This window comes from Bactrocera oleae, chromosome 3 (assembly GCF_042242935.1).
Source record: "Bactrocera oleae isolate idBacOlea1 chromosome 3, idBacOlea1, whole genome shotgun sequence".
NCBI classification, from domain to species: Eukaryota; Metazoa; Arthropoda; class Insecta; order Diptera; family Tephritidae; genus Bactrocera; species Bactrocera oleae.
In genome coordinates, this window is record NC_091537.1 from 77,987,998 (window position 1) to 78,003,614 (window position 15,617).

The 15,617-nt window shown below is 33.3% G+C and overlaps 1 protein-coding gene across 1 annotated transcript; it reads right to left on the reverse strand.

Moving 5' to 3' along the window:
- Nucleotides 1-667: 667 nt before the first annotated feature.
- On the reverse strand, nucleotides 668-15,617 carry GluRIIB (Glutamate receptor IIB). Its single transcript, XM_070106971.1, has 14 exons — nucleotides 15,042-15,617; nucleotides 14,827-14,973; nucleotides 13,022-13,084; nucleotides 6,424-6,633; nucleotides 6,107-6,318; nucleotides 5,868-6,026; nucleotides 5,561-5,719; nucleotides 3,869-4,143; nucleotides 3,582-3,771; nucleotides 3,281-3,504; nucleotides 3,071-3,208; nucleotides 1,432-1,862; nucleotides 1,040-1,302; nucleotides 668-975 (listed from the first exon to the last, which is right to left on the reverse strand). The coding sequence occupies exons 1-14, from the start codon at nucleotides 15,127-15,129 to the stop codon at nucleotides 784-786; spliced, it is 2,751 nt and encodes a 916-aa protein (XP_069963072.1). The 5' UTR covers nucleotides 15,130-15,617; the 3' UTR covers nucleotides 668-783.

The window sequence follows — 15,617 nt, forward strand, 5'->3', positions numbered from 1 at the left end:
AACCACCTCAATACGTAAATTTGTGGCCAGCTCAAGAGGTTTGTCGATATGCCAGGTTCTTTTGGATACATACTAAGGTGGTTTTTTAGACGTGTGGCTTTGAATGAGGTAGTACTTCGGAGTTAGTATGTTTTGACAGTTGTTACTTGATTTATACTTAGTTTGGTTTGCCATTTCATAATGAGCAGACTTACTCCCGAACGACGTTTGCATATCGTATAAATTTACTACTCAGAACTGCCGTACAGTTGGCACCGAAGATGCTATTGCTGCTGTTGAACAGAGTATCAAAAAATACCCGAACGAGACCATCCGCCATCGCGCGCAAGAGTTGGCACTGTGGAAGATGGGCTTTACGGAAGATTTTGAAAAAGATTTTTTTTGCCGACCTACAAAATCCAATTCGTTCAAGAATTGAAGCCGAACGACCATGACGAGCGTCGCATGCTCGGTGAATCAGTCAAAAACGAGATAATCACCGATACCGATTAACACAAGAAAATGTTGTTCAGCAATGAAGTTCACCTTTGCTTGTTAGGTACGTTAATAAACAACTTACATTCTTCCCTTTTTCACTACATCGCTAAAAAATTACTTAGCTGGAAGTAATAACGTACTGAGTGGAAATAATTTGCCACATATTATTTTGAAATCATAAAACTTTGGCTTAGAAATAGAAAGATTATTTTATTATACATTTATAGAAAGTTTATTATATTGACAAAATATATATGCGCCTAAATATTAACAACTCCCATTCGAAATACCCACTGATAACCGTAATCAGTCGATATTTTTCTTAGATTTCTTTTTCTTCTTCTTTTTTACAGTCGAAGTACTTGCGGTTTGATCAAAAGACGAGTAACCGGTCGAAGTTGAGCCACGACTCTCGGCATAAGTGCGCAAAGGTTTGCGTGTTTGCCAGAAACGTATGAAAAACTTCAACTCTGCCTTCAGCACAACCATTGGTAGTATCTGTACGAGTACGTAAGTTAATTAAATTGAAATAAATATTAGATATAATCTGAAATAACATTACATTTTCTCGCACAATAATCTGTTCTACGTTCCACAGAAATTCCAATACGCCAATTAGCAAAGAGACCAAAACGCCACCGATCAATACTATAAATAAACCACCGACCGATTCCATCGTATATTGACCATCATCCGCAGCATCTTTCGCATCCGTATTGCAAATCGTATCGTTTGTAGTAAACCACTTGGTTTTTATTGTATATAATTTACCCTTTTCGCTCAACTTTAATATGCCCACACTTAGGTTAGAACGAAATGGTGCATCTACGAAAGAAAAAGTTAGAGAGGTTTAGCGTGAATGAGAGAGAGCTCGAAAAAGCGAAAGAGGAAAATGTTGAGTGATAGCAAGAGCCAACTCAAAGTAGAATAAATTTGTCGCTTCTTTTCACTTACTTAATGGCACTGCAATGGCGTAATGCTTCTCATTGAAAGGTTCACCAATCTGCTTCAACTCACAATTCCGATTCAAATAATATTGTAGCGCAGTAGTCTCCAAGAGATAAGCATAGCGACCACGACTACGTTTTACACGTTCTACACCCTCTTTATTGCTCGCAGTAAAAGCATCCGGTTTCATAGCGATCATCTTATTCCAAGCGACGCGATAATCAGACTCATTCGAATCGGAAAACAGAAATGATGTACTGCCACCTTTTAGCATACCGAATTGTATTTTATTTTGATCGATGAGATCGTGTAAACTAGATACCGAACTTTCCATTTTAGAAGCTGTAATGAAGGCAGCTAACTTAGCTATATAGGTCTGAGAGAGTAGCAGTGAGAAAATCCACCAAAATGCTGTAAACATACGCATAGCTGGACCTCTGAAATGTAAATGAGAAAGCGAAAGAATCAAAGAGTTTATTATTTTGAGGAAAGAAACATCTGCCAGTTCACAAATATAAAAAGCAGAAGTAAACTTTGTCCTTCTGATGTTATTTTAGCAATGCCGGTGGTTATTTAGTCCCTCAGTTTATAGGATATCGATCTGAAACTCTGCACAAATCCTTATCTCCTTAAGAAGCAGCTCATTTATAGGAAGCCAACGATATCGGACCACTATTGCATATAGCTGCTGTACAAATAGACCGATCAAAATCAGGTTCTTGTATGGAAATCGTTTTTGTTCGACAAGATATCTTCACGAAGTTTAGCATGGGTTATTGCCTTAGACAACAACACAATCTCCAAGATATTTTCATATGGTAGGCTTAAGTGGAGACAATTCTTTCTTTGTGCTGGTCGGCTCTGTACGTATAGGATCATAACGGCATGCATCAGCCGTCACATTAGTCTCGTTACTGTGCGACTCTGAGACCTTCCTTGATAAAAGACCACGAACGAGAGTTGTGCTAATCTTTAGCAAAATTGCAAAACTTGCTTGATCAAGAGCTTAGCATGTTGGAATACAGTAGGGAGGATTTTACCATTTCTCTAGAAGAATGGAAGAGAGTAGCTGGGGCTATCTGCGTAATCTTCTTGAAAGTGGTCAGGAGAAACCCTGGGCAACACCAAACGGGGAATGGCACCATGGCCTTAACAAGCTTATCAAATGTGCCGATGAATGATTGGTAGTCTTTTAAAAGGAGGTAGTCTCCCGGATATGGAAAGGAGCCAGGTTAGAAGCTGTGGACATAATAAACACTTCGTCACCGCCTACGGCCTACGGCATTTGACTGTCAGCAAAACCTTCTTCCGCAGGTCATAAGAAATTGCAACCCCTTACTACCAACACATGACTGGAGAGCAGAGTGCACCGAGCAACCTTATCTGCAACTGCTGATTTTGATAAATGCGGAGTCCGTCTGTCCTCTCATCGAAACCAAATAAGACAGGATCCTCACCACGGATACCAAAGCTGATGGCGCTCAGCCTTTAGGTGCGGCAAATAGTTCAGATGGAGATGGTTAAACGACCATCGATAACGACTCTGGTCCTATCGAACATAACAAGGTCTGGGGGCGGCTCGTTCATTAGCGAATACTTCCCTAAATCCCAAAAGCTATTTATTTACATTTCTTATGCAACTTACCTCGGTAGCAAATCACAGCCTTGATTTAATATCGAACCAATATTCAACCAAAGAGAATTATTCAAATTCCAAATATTCTCCAATTCACTAGGATTGGGATCATGAGCAATAGGACTAGTCCAATCTGGTTGGGAAAATCTTTTAAAGAAACATTTAAAAGAACGTTAAATTCGAAATAGTTTGCCTATAGAATATATTCACCACACTTACCTTCCCAGAACCACTAGAGCTAAGGCTGTTACCATTAAAGCAACCAACAAATAGATCCATACAGTTAAAGAATATGGCGAGAAAAAACCAAATAGATTTTTAGGTGGTGGTGGTTCTTGATAGAACAAAATACTAACGCCCAGTTGCATAAAAGGCACTGTAAAATCCACCACTGTACGACGCGCCTGCGTTATTGTTAAGTCACAAATGCCGATTTGAGCATTCTGTATATAAAAATAGTGAAATATATATACAAAATTAAGTTTTTCTTGATTTTATTACATAATTATCGATTACTTACATTATCCATGAGTTCTCGTATAATACCATTCCATTCATCAGTTATCTTATCGTAGCTACCGTAATTATTATCGGGCACCGGTTGGAATACGACATCAAAATTACATTCTTCAGCCAAATCGTATATCAAATCTACTACATAACCTTCAAAGCGTTCATTGCCCTCATAGTGAAAGCCCTCGGGCTCTTTGCTATAAAAAGAATGAATATCAGGACTTAATTGAATAAAAAATATTTGTAAAATATTATTTGTACAAGAAGCGTCTTTTATTTTTAACTCGTACTTACCGCCACATAAAGTAGGGTTCACCGACACGCGTCGCCACTGTGTATTTCGCACGTTTTGGCGTAAAATCTTCTTCCTCATTGTGTTTTTGTTCTTTAATTGCCTTTGCCTCGACCAAATCTTCGTAAGCAACCAACTTCTGATTTTTATTCCAAATGTGGGAAATGCGTTCTAGCATCGGATTGTAAACTTCTAAATTAAATTTATCACGTGTGCCATAATCATTTAATTGCATTTTCTGTGTTTTATAGGGTGGAGTCACGTTGCGTGCTGTAAGCTTTTATAAAGTAGAATATTTCAGAAAATGTTTAAATTTTTACATTTTTAATAGAGTGAAGGCTCCTCGAAATTACTATCACTAACAGTAATCTGGGTTTTAAAGAAAATTAATTTTCATTAATATACTTATTTATTACTCACATGATTCTTCGTGAAAGTTTAATAATTTAAATAAAATTTATATATTATAGTTATATATTTTACAAAAATATATCATACTCACAATATTCATCGTGAAAGCTTTCACTAGAAATTTACCCTTATGCTTTTTTTGTAAATAATATTATTTTAAATATTTAAGATTCTCAAAAGTTTTGTCGTGAAAGCTTTCACCCGAAAGTAACTTTGGTACTTTTATTTCAATGAAAGCTTTATATTTTATAAGTTTGACGCGAAAGCTTCACAACCTAAAGTTTGCCTATTTCTCTCACTAAAAGTTTGAATTAAAAGCTTTTAACCGAAATTAAGTGTCAATCTTTCTGATACTAAAGCTTTATATTTTATACAAATATAGGTATGTATATATTGTATACCAATATAAACAGCTTCGTAGTAAAAGGTTTCAAACGAAATTGTGTATTAAGCCTTTAAAAATTAAAGCTTCATATTTTGCACCAATTCATACTCATACTCACAACAGATTGTGAAAGCTTTCCCTCGTAACTAAGTTTCTTGCTTTTTAGAAACAAAAGCTTTATATTTTGTACCAATTTAACCTAAACTTGCAAGCTTTTAACTGGTATTGAGTAGCAAGCTTTTCTAAACGAAAGCTTTATACTTTGTGGCAATTTATAACACTCAAAAGTTAGATTGTGAAAGTTTTCCTTCGAAATAAGTGTTTATGCTTTTAGAATCGATAGTTTAATACTGTATGCCAATTTGATATAATCACAACTTTCCCCGCGATAGCTTTCAACCAAAATTAAGTGTCAAGCTTTTTTAAATGAAAGCTTTATATCTTATGTGATTGTAAAATCACAAGATTCGTCTTAAAAGCTTTCAAAGAATATTAAGTATCAAGTTTATAAACGAAAGCTTTATGTTGTATATCAAAAGTTTGATTGAAAGCTTTATATTTTATGTGAATGTAACAATATCACAAGTCGTGAAAGCTTTCAACGTATATGTCTTTTTTAAACCAATGGTCTATATTTTGTGCTAATTGATCACACTCACAAGTTTGTTTGTGAAAGCTTTTCCCGAAATTGATTTTCTTGCTTTTTAGAAATTAAAGCTTTATATTTTACATATATTATATAATCGCAAATTTCATGGAGTATGGAGTAGCAAGCTTTTCTAAACTAAAGCTTTATATTTTGTTTCAATTTATCACACTTATAGTTATTGTAGATTGTGAAAGCTGTCAACCGAAATTAATTTTCAAGCTTTTTAGAAAATAAATTCACTATACTCACTAGTTTCATCTGATCTAAAATCTCCACTCCTGAACGCCAAAAGCCACGCTCACAACGTACTCTGGGCTCCTGGTAACGTAAGCTTCGGATTTGATTTCGTAAACCGTTGAAAAATAACACCACAGCATCGTAAAGCAATTTGGCGCGGATAGATGGGATCTAGATGTGAAAACAGATTAAAAATATTGTACAATACTTAAATATAAATTAGGTTGAAAGAAAAGCGAAAATTTAAATCACATATAGTAAAGTAAAATCTTCTGTTAGGTGTCCAAAAACTATTAAAGCTTTATAAAATAATGTTTACCGGATCACTTTCTTCATCCTCGAAAACATCCGCCTCGTCATGCACCGGTGGCGGCATATAGGCACGTACGCGCACAGCCACCATTTTTGCAATAAATTTACGAGAATTTAAACTTCGTATAGTGCTGGTGTGTGTATCTAAGCTCGTCAGAAACCATTGCTAAAAGGGTGGAGAATTTATATAAAATGTTCAATAATTTTTAATGTTCAATATATTTTTATTCATGCATTTAGACTCACATTAAATTGTCCAGTCATGTTAAAGTAGATCGATGCGTTAAGCACTTCGGTAATCATATCGGCGGGACAATCCAACACGACATTTTTCTCACGTGTACTACTCACGAGCTTCCAGAGTATACGATAATCATCGCCACGATTGAAGCGCCATAGCTTTATGCCAGCCTTATGAACTTGTCGCCAGCCGAATATAAGTTCCATACGACCCAAACCTATAGATCGAGAAGAGAGTTTTATTTAAAGACTGTTATTTGACTGACTGATAAACAGAGCAAAAGTGTTGAAGAGATGAATTTCACTCGTATTATCTCACTGACTTCGACTATTCTCATAAACGATCGTAAAGGACTTCCAGTTCAATTGCTTCATGTGTAAAATATCTAAAAATGCCGTAGCCAGCATATTCTCGGCAGGTGCCACATTAACTGTCAACTTGTGATTACGGCCGTTTATATAAAAGTTCTCTTCATGCCAATCGAACTGTAAATGTGGGATACCAGTGGTATTGCAAATGACCTCAACAATATCTGAGAAAAGGAAAGAAAGCATTCAATGTTTAGAAAAATATAAAAAAATGTATGCAAATAAAATAAAAAGTATAAAGAGAGCACAAAGAGCACGTAAGCAAGAGTACACCTCAACTCATTCATTCTTGATTTCATTCATAAACATACGTATATACACGTTTTTATTTACAAACACTAAGTGTCATTGACTTATACTTTTTATTACGAATTAGCAGATCAAAATAAAACTGATTAGAGTATTCGAAAAATTTTGGCATTCTATAGCGCAAGCGCCATTGGCCACTGCATAGTCGCACTTACAGAAAATTACTGTGTCTTCGAAAATGCTAAAAATATGTTTTCTTATTTAGAAACAAAGTGGGAAAGAGAACATGAAAAGAGAACTCATTTTCAGAGAAAATGAGTTTAGAAATAGAAATTCCAAGTCTTAATGTGACATAGTCAATACCCTCTAGGAAAATAGTATATGGAATTATATACTTGTATGTTTATACGAGTACGTACTGGTAGATGGGGAATTGAACTCCTTTAATAAATAAAATGTGACTAACTGTTACTGTACATATTGGTTGAAAAGTTGGTTAGTCTCACCAAAGTAGTCTTCTCATGTTGGTAGATCTGTCGTGAGAACACGTGCAAAGTTACAAGTCATTCTATCAATCAATTCAATCAAGCCAGTTGAAGTTGGCGTGTCAAAGTATTTTTATTTAATATGGAAAAAATTTATTGTTTTAATAATGACAAAATTTGATGAATTAAAGTACGAATTGCTTGAGCATCCACCGTATTCACCAGATTTGGCTCCCAGCGACTACTAACTCTTCAGCAACCTGAAACAATAATAACTGTATTGAAGTTAAAGGAGATTATACTGAATAAAAAAAATATATTTCGTACCATAAAAAGAATTTTTTCAGTTCGAACGCAGAAAATTTTCAACCAACTGGAATATATGGAAGTTTATCTGTGATTTAATAGAAATACATATATCACAAACCACAAAGGCTGAGTCACCAAAAAATGCCGAGGACAAGTCTTTCTAGTTTTTCCTTATACACTAAGAAAATCACGCCCACTCTCCATATAACGGTTATCTTGAAAGCTACAAAAAGAGCGATAACTGTTTGTGTTGGTCAATATATTTGATATTGTAAAAAAATTAAGCGGTAAACGTAGTTTAAGTACCTTTTGAAAAATAAAAAACTTTCTTTGAAGAATATTTTTAAATTTGCGGAAACAATTATTAGGCATAATTATCAACCGTTGTCAGTCGAGAACTTGATCACGCAATGTCTGATAAATGGATTCTAACTTGGATGGATTCGAACATACATATATAAAGTTTTAGGGACATGCTAGCTTATCAATTTCAAGTTCGAAACAGAAGCCAACAGCCTCAGTAGGTATATATTATATGTTGGATAAACTCAGATTCATTATGGAAAAGATCCAATTGTATCGAAGCGTTTTTTTTTTCTCAGGCATAACAATACTATGTTTGACCTTTTTATGTTGCCTTCATAGCTGTTAACAAAATATCTTTAAATATACCAATCTCACAGAAAACACCATTAGCCTTCTTCGCCAATATACCACAGAGCAATGTTGCTCTATTGGCTGGCTAGAGTTACTTTTATTTATATAAGAGATGCTGGTAGAACGCACGTTCTGGCTCTAAGAAGCTCAGTTTGAACTTAAATTTCTAGGCGTGTTCTAGTCAAGTAGGTATCTTACTAAATGCGTAATCCGATGTTTAAGTCTGAGTAATTTATCTTTTCATCTACTCTGAAAATTTGAAAGATTGAATTGTTTTGAAAATATTTAAAAATAATTAGAGTAATCCTACTACTTCGGGTTCAGAATGATGCCGAAAACCCATAGGTAAGAATTAAGAAACCCTCACGAAGCCTATTACAAATCATTTGACGTAACAAATTTCATTCCAAATACTTCAACTTCAATATACTAAAAGCTGGAAAATCAAGAGGAAGAGGTAGAAAACTTTTTACCGCGCATTCTTCCGAAAAATTTTAACAATTGGAGACTTTCACAATTTTTTGACTCATCGCAGTTGTGCTTATTGAACAGTACTTGATTAAAACCACAACTGAGGTTCCAACCTATTTTTATCAAAACCCCTTGAGTACTTCAACTACAACTTTTATAATTTTCTCTTAAGAATCGACTCAACACATTTTGGTTAATGTTTTGTGTGAAGCTAAGAAAGTTGCTATGCTCGGGCAGATATAATGTATTTCCTACACTTCATTTATCGATTCGATCTATGTACACAATTTATATGAACCAGTCCAGCTTTGATCAACACTCAAGATCAGATAAGGACTGTTGCATTCATTTTCCAACATACATATATCTTAAGTAATCTGTATCCACTTAACCAACTATCCTCTTAAAATAAAACTAAATCGCTTTGCAAAACATTTGACCAAAAAAATTTACTAAAATTGTGAAGTGTTATTTTAAATTACGAAATTGTGCAACTACTCTCTTCTAATATTCTCATCCTTCTATAAATACCTATACATGTGATATATATAGATATAGATGTATTTGTTATACATATGTTAATTAATTGTTAGTGCAAATATGCAGACGTCATCGGCGCATTGTTGTCCAGTCGTATTTGATCGAACGCTTTCAACGATCAGTGATGGAAGTGAGATAGTGTTATTTTAATTAATTTCAAGTAGCTGACCTTAATGTAGGGTTACAAAAATAACTTTTGTTTATTATTCAAATTTATCTGCAAGTTTATTATTGCGATTTTTAATGTACATCACCAGCACGCTGTGGTTAATTGGCATCGCATTAACTACATATGTTAGTGGTTTTCTAATAAAATGGATTTTCGCAATATTGGGTTGGTTTCGATTTTTTTGTTTATTAAATTATTTCAATAATAATTTTACCGAATAAACAATGAATCGAATGCAACCACATACATGTTACCCATACGCCATGATGTCTCTGACTTAATAAACTGCGTGGTATTAACATAAATATGCTAAATCGATCTGAAATTTTGCACACGTCCGTTTTCTCGCAAAAAGCTGTTGATTTGTTGGAACCGACGATATTGGACAACTTTAGCATATAGCTGTCATACAAACTCAACGATCAAAATCAAGTTTTTGTATGGAAAACTTTTGTATTCGATAATATATCTTGACAACATTTGGTATAGATTCTTTTTTAAGACAAGGCTACAATCTCCGTATATATTGTTCAGAACGGACTAGTATAGCATATATCTGTCATACAAACTAGCATATCGAAATCAAGTCCGTGGATGGAAAACTCCTTTATTCGACGAGATATAATCTTGGCATAGCTTATTCTTAAAAGGCTACAATTTCCAAACATATTATTTAAATCGAACCACTATAGCATATAGCTGTCACACAAACTAACCAATCGAAATCAAGATGAAAGGTCTTTTTATACCAGTTTATTTTATTAAGAAGTGCACTAGTGAGGGGTATAATAGCTTCAATGCAGTTGAAGTTAACGTTTTTCTTGTTTTGCTTATTAAATCATTTCAATAATAATTTTTACGTATAAACAATGAGGCAAATGCAATCACATAAATGTTGCCCATACACCATGCCGTCTGTGCTTTAATATAATGTCTGGTACTAACTTTAATACATGTGTAAATAATTCAGAAAAAATCTTTATCCAAATAAATTGCTGCTATTTTACTTTTGTTTTTTGTATTTTTGTATTTTTTTTTTTTTTTGTTTTATATATATTTTATAAATCTATTATCTATATACTACAAGTCCTAATTATTATTTATTTCAAACTCATTAATCTGATTAATTTCTTGCTGCCACCATAAAGAACGGTATTTATAAATCAAAACTTAAACAAGCAGAATTGTGTACACAAAAACATAATTACATTAAACGTAAATTATATATATATATGTATATTTGTATGTATGTTCCATGCATGCCCAAGCATTTTTGAGCTAAATATCCAACATATATATAACACAAATGTTGTTGTCCATGTCCGTTATGCAACAACAAGTTTAAACATCGGTCATAAAAAAATTACAAATAAGCTTATTGAATATTTATGTTTTCATATTCTCCATGAATAAATACAACAAATGAGGCAATCGAACCATAAGACGAGCCATAAATGCGATGAATTTTGTTTATGAATGTGAATGTGCACAAAAATTAAAAATAAAAATATGGGCAGAGTACAGGGTGGTTCGTAGGCATGTATTATTTGTTCACTGAATTTTTGTAATTTTAAAAAATTAGACTATTTGAATTATAATATGAAGCAAAAAATTTTTTTAATTTTTCTCTAAGGCTATCGAGCTCTGTTAATATCGGCTAAGGCTCAGCGCATAGATGAAAGAAATGCTGTAATTCAAACAAGCAAAAATTAATTAGTGAACGAATGAAAAGTTAGTAGTGAAATGAGATTAATGAGTAATTGAGTGTAACAGAACTTCCACTTCGTCAAATTTTGACAACTCTCGTAGGCTTAATATTTGTCTCAAAAAGTCTTTAATCTTAATATACATATGCGGTATTAACTTAGGAATTGCAAATGATTTACAAGCTAACCTATTCTATGAAAATCAGCGTGATATTCTCCTTTAGATAGAGAATTATCTTAACCCTCAAGACTTTAACCACGCCTAATTCGCATATATCATAATTTTAAATACCATCTGTTCCTTTCACTAAACACAATATGTATATGGCGACAATGACGTTATCAAAATAAAACTATGCGCAAGTACTCCTTTTACCTATGCACTCCACCTCACACCTAAAATTTGTCAAAATCGAACAATAACTTCAATAAAAATCTCGATATAACATTCAAATAAGTATTTTTATACATGTCTTATGTTTGTTTTTTAACAGCTTTTTTACTGTTCAAAACTTAAAAGTATTTTCCCCACAACTCACGTTTTGAAAGTCGGTGCCCCTCATGACTTCAACCGTAGTGATGGTTTTGAAAATTTTCAACATGTAAAGGAACATAATTTACGAAGTAAAGGTAACGAGGTTTTTGTTTGTATATAATATCTTTCTTTTACATAATATAATATCTTTCATTTTACAATAACAAATTAACCGAAAATTTCTGAAGAAATTGTTTGGATCGGACCACTGCCACTATATAAATACAATATATAGCTGTCATACCAACTGAACGATCAAACTTAAACCCTTGTAGGGAAAACCGGTTCTTATAACAAGATCTCCGAAGAAGATATTCCGAATGGACCACTAAAGTATATAGCAGTCATATGAACTGACCGATCAAAAATAAGTTCTTTTAAGGAAACTTTTTCATTTGTGAAACGTATTATAGCTTCGGTGTTAGGCCAAATTTAAACTTTTTTCTTTGTTTTGATTTCAGATGATTTAGCACTGTTATGAAGAGCACCGCAATTGAACTTTATTCCGTTATACTCCAGCGTAATTACTGGGATTGCCGTAGTTTTTATTATTTCTCCATAAAAATTTAACAGAATTTTCGTCAAAAGTCATATTACATATAATGTACTATATGTTTTAAAAAAATTAATATTTTCACTGTTTCATCAAAATAAAAAAAAACACGTAATAACGCTACTCCCCTCCTAAAATATGAAATTCAGACCAATAGATATACAAGTATGGATCTCACAAATCCAGAGCTGCTACTATTTTGATTAATAATTAGTAATAATTTAATAATCTTGAAAGAAATGGAGTGTAAAAGCTTACTTCGAAATACAAGACATTCTTAAACAACATTTTTTTTTACAAAAATTTTATACTTTAGAACCATCCATTATATTTGAACGAAAAATAGTAAATGTGTCTACGTAAAAAATGCAAAACATTAAGTAACACAAGCATTAATTGTGTTTATTTTTGCGATATTAAGTGAGATAATAAGCTTTTATTGAAAGTGAAAGAATATTAAAGATTTCAAATAGTTCATATTTGTTTATCTATTAATAAAACTCAGCTAGCATGGAAACAAAAAATCCCAAACTATATTTTTAGCATTTACTATATTTTTAACACACACAACAATGCCACACACGTGTCGCGTATTAGTTGAAACAAAAAGTAAATACCAAATAAAAAAATTTACAAATAAATAAAGAAAAATATTTTACACACTTTTATGACACAAACAATTGGTATATCAAATATTTTTTAATTTTGTTCATGAAACAAATTGATGAAAAAAATTACAAGCAAATTAATCATTGTGACGACACAAGAGCATGGAATGGCCACCTAAATACAGTTCCGATGGCGTGTGTGTGTATGTATAGGAAACTTTTTTGATATTTTTTAAAATGATTATTTTCCCTGTCAAAGTCAACACTTACCACTACTCGCCTTCGCACTTGGGCCAAATATAGCGGCGACGCCATTGTCGATCAACTCACAGGCTGGAAGAAAATTACAGGACTTAATGTAAGGAAACTCTAGAAACAAACGTTAACTTCGGAGGCACCGAAGCTGTAATACCCTTCACAACTGTATATATAAAAATGATCTTATCTTGATTTTGATAGGTCAGATTGTATACAGCTATATGCTATAGTGATCCGATCTGAACAATTTATTTGAAACTTGTAGCGCTGCCTTGGAGAATAATTTGTGCCAAATTTCGTGAAAATAGCTCGTCAAATAAACAAGTTTGCTATAAAAGGACTGGATTTTGATCGATCAGTTTATTTGGCAGATAATAGAATGTGTGAAAAATTTCAGATCAATATCTCGTAAACTGAGGAACTGACTCAACTTGTCGATCCCATTTTATAAAATCTCTAAAATTTCCTTCTGAGTATTACAAACTATGTGGCAAAATTAATATACCCTAATGCGATTATAAATATATTGTCGGTTACTGGTTTCAACAAGATTACTTATATATAGTTTCTGCAACTAAAATTTCCCGGAATGCTCATATAACTCCTTATAACTTCTTTTGGTGAGGTTATTTAAAAAGTAAAGTGTATGAAAGCAATCCGCGGACCATGGACGAACTCAAACGAATATTCCTCCGAAATCATCGCTCGGCCATCCGGTTGCTCGAGAAGATTCAGCAAAAGACCATTTTTTCTGTGACCAATAAAGATTTAGACGTCTCTCTAATCACTCATATGATCAAATTTGACCCGAAATTGTTCATGGTAAATGGCACCTCTGTTATTGACGATGACATCGAAAAAAAGAAACCGTGCTTGAAATTCGTCGTGGATCTCACTATCTTTTATGGAACGACTCAACATATTTTGATTAATTTTTTGAGTATGAAGCGTTTAATGCTGATTGGTACCAAAAGATCTAAATCTTTTGCAAATACGATGTCGAGTAGAGGACGCAAAAAGATGCTTAACAACGTAGATAAGAAATCTACATTTATCAAACGCATTATTACTGGTGACGAGACGTAGATATATGAATATAACGGCAAAATTGCCCAACAATCTAGCGAATGACGCTAAAAAAATTAGCCGAAATCAAAAAAAATCCATAATTTGCTGAAGGTGCTGAACGCTATCCCAGCCAAGGCTTATAACAAGTGTATGGAAAATTGGATTAAACGTTAGCTTGCTTGTATTGGCTCCAAATGAGACTATTTTGAGGGCTGTAATAAAGATCTTCAATAAAAAACTTGAAAATGTAGTTTGTTTCGTCAGTGCGGGTTAAATTTGATCAGACATTGAGAACTGAAGTTTCTCATAAAAAATTATATTTGGTTTAAGAAACAAATATCTAAGGATACGGATAAATGAAATTCGACTAGATTTCGGCATGAAGAACCTGCTGTTATTTAATTCGGTAGTTTCGACATTCTCCAAAGAGCAATATTCAAATTGCTCACAGCCTTGGTTTGCATTGGTGCCACCTGGTTTAAGCTGTAAAGAAGCAGTATGAATCGATGAAGCCCTCAATTCACTCTGCAGTGTTTCTTGTTGACTTGTGTTTGATTTTGAGTGGAAACATAGTTTTAAGCAAATAGATTTGGTTTAAATTTTTACTCGCATTGCTTCCTAGCATATAGCTGTCATACAAACTGAACGATTGGAATTAAGTGCTTGTATGGAAACTGTTTTCATTTTCGGTGCAACCGAAGTTAACGTTTTTTCTTGCTTTTACGCAAAACTTTGTTATATCTACTTACCAAACTCCTGTAGCGTTAGACTATCATCATCGCTTACAAAATGTTTTGATGGCTCTAAGCGTACATCCAGCTCAAGTTCATTAATATCGCGTATGGCCGTGTCGAAAGCGCGCACCAACTCCAGTTCATCGTTGAAAAATAGCACACCTATACATATGTACATGTATGTATATATTTTTATAAGAAATCACAAAAATTTGCACAACAAAACATACCAACTTTCACAACTTGGAAATCTTTAGTGAACTGCGCAGTTTGGGCGAAAAACAGAAAAGGAAGTATAACATAAAGTTGCACTCTCATTTTCACAGCGCGTTCAACCTAACCTCAAAAAATGTATGTATAAATATCAGCACCTAACGGCACGCACTTTTTTTGTTATATGAAAAAAAGAACGATTTTTTTTTACTTTTCGAACATTTTTGCCACGTTTCATTGGAGATTTTTCGAGCATAAAAATTAAAGCAAATATTTTTTTTATTATTTCAGCAACTCCACACTTCTTAATGCTAGCTTCTGGAGGTAGTACTTATATAAATAACACTTTTTTATTGCCACATTTAGTTCGAGTTAACTAATAGATAAGCGAACAGACAGCAGTATCTTTTTGTTGTTGCTATTTTTTATATTTACACATACTCTGCTTTTATTTCACATATTTCATTGTTTTTATTTCGATAATTTTATGAATATTTATATATATGTATATCTTTAAAATCCCGCGACGTCGCCGCTTATTCGTGAAAAATCCATGCCAACCGACGCGTTCGCGTTTCAAAATGAGAATGAAA

Excerpts from the sequence above, each read along its gene's own strand:
- GluRIIB (XM_070106971.1), bottom strand. The coding sequence starts at position 15,129 with ATGAGAGTGCAACTTTATGTTATACTTCCTTTTCTGTTTTTCGCCCAA. Across the intron at positions 4,144-5,560 it reads TTTTAGATCAGATGAAACTA|CTTACAGCACGCAACGTGAC; the intron begins GTGAGTATAGTG and ends ACTTTATAAAAG. Across the intron at positions 976-1,039 it reads AGATTATTGTGCGAGAAAAT|ATACTACCAATGGTTGTGCT; the intron begins GTAATGTTATTT and ends GTACTCGTACAG.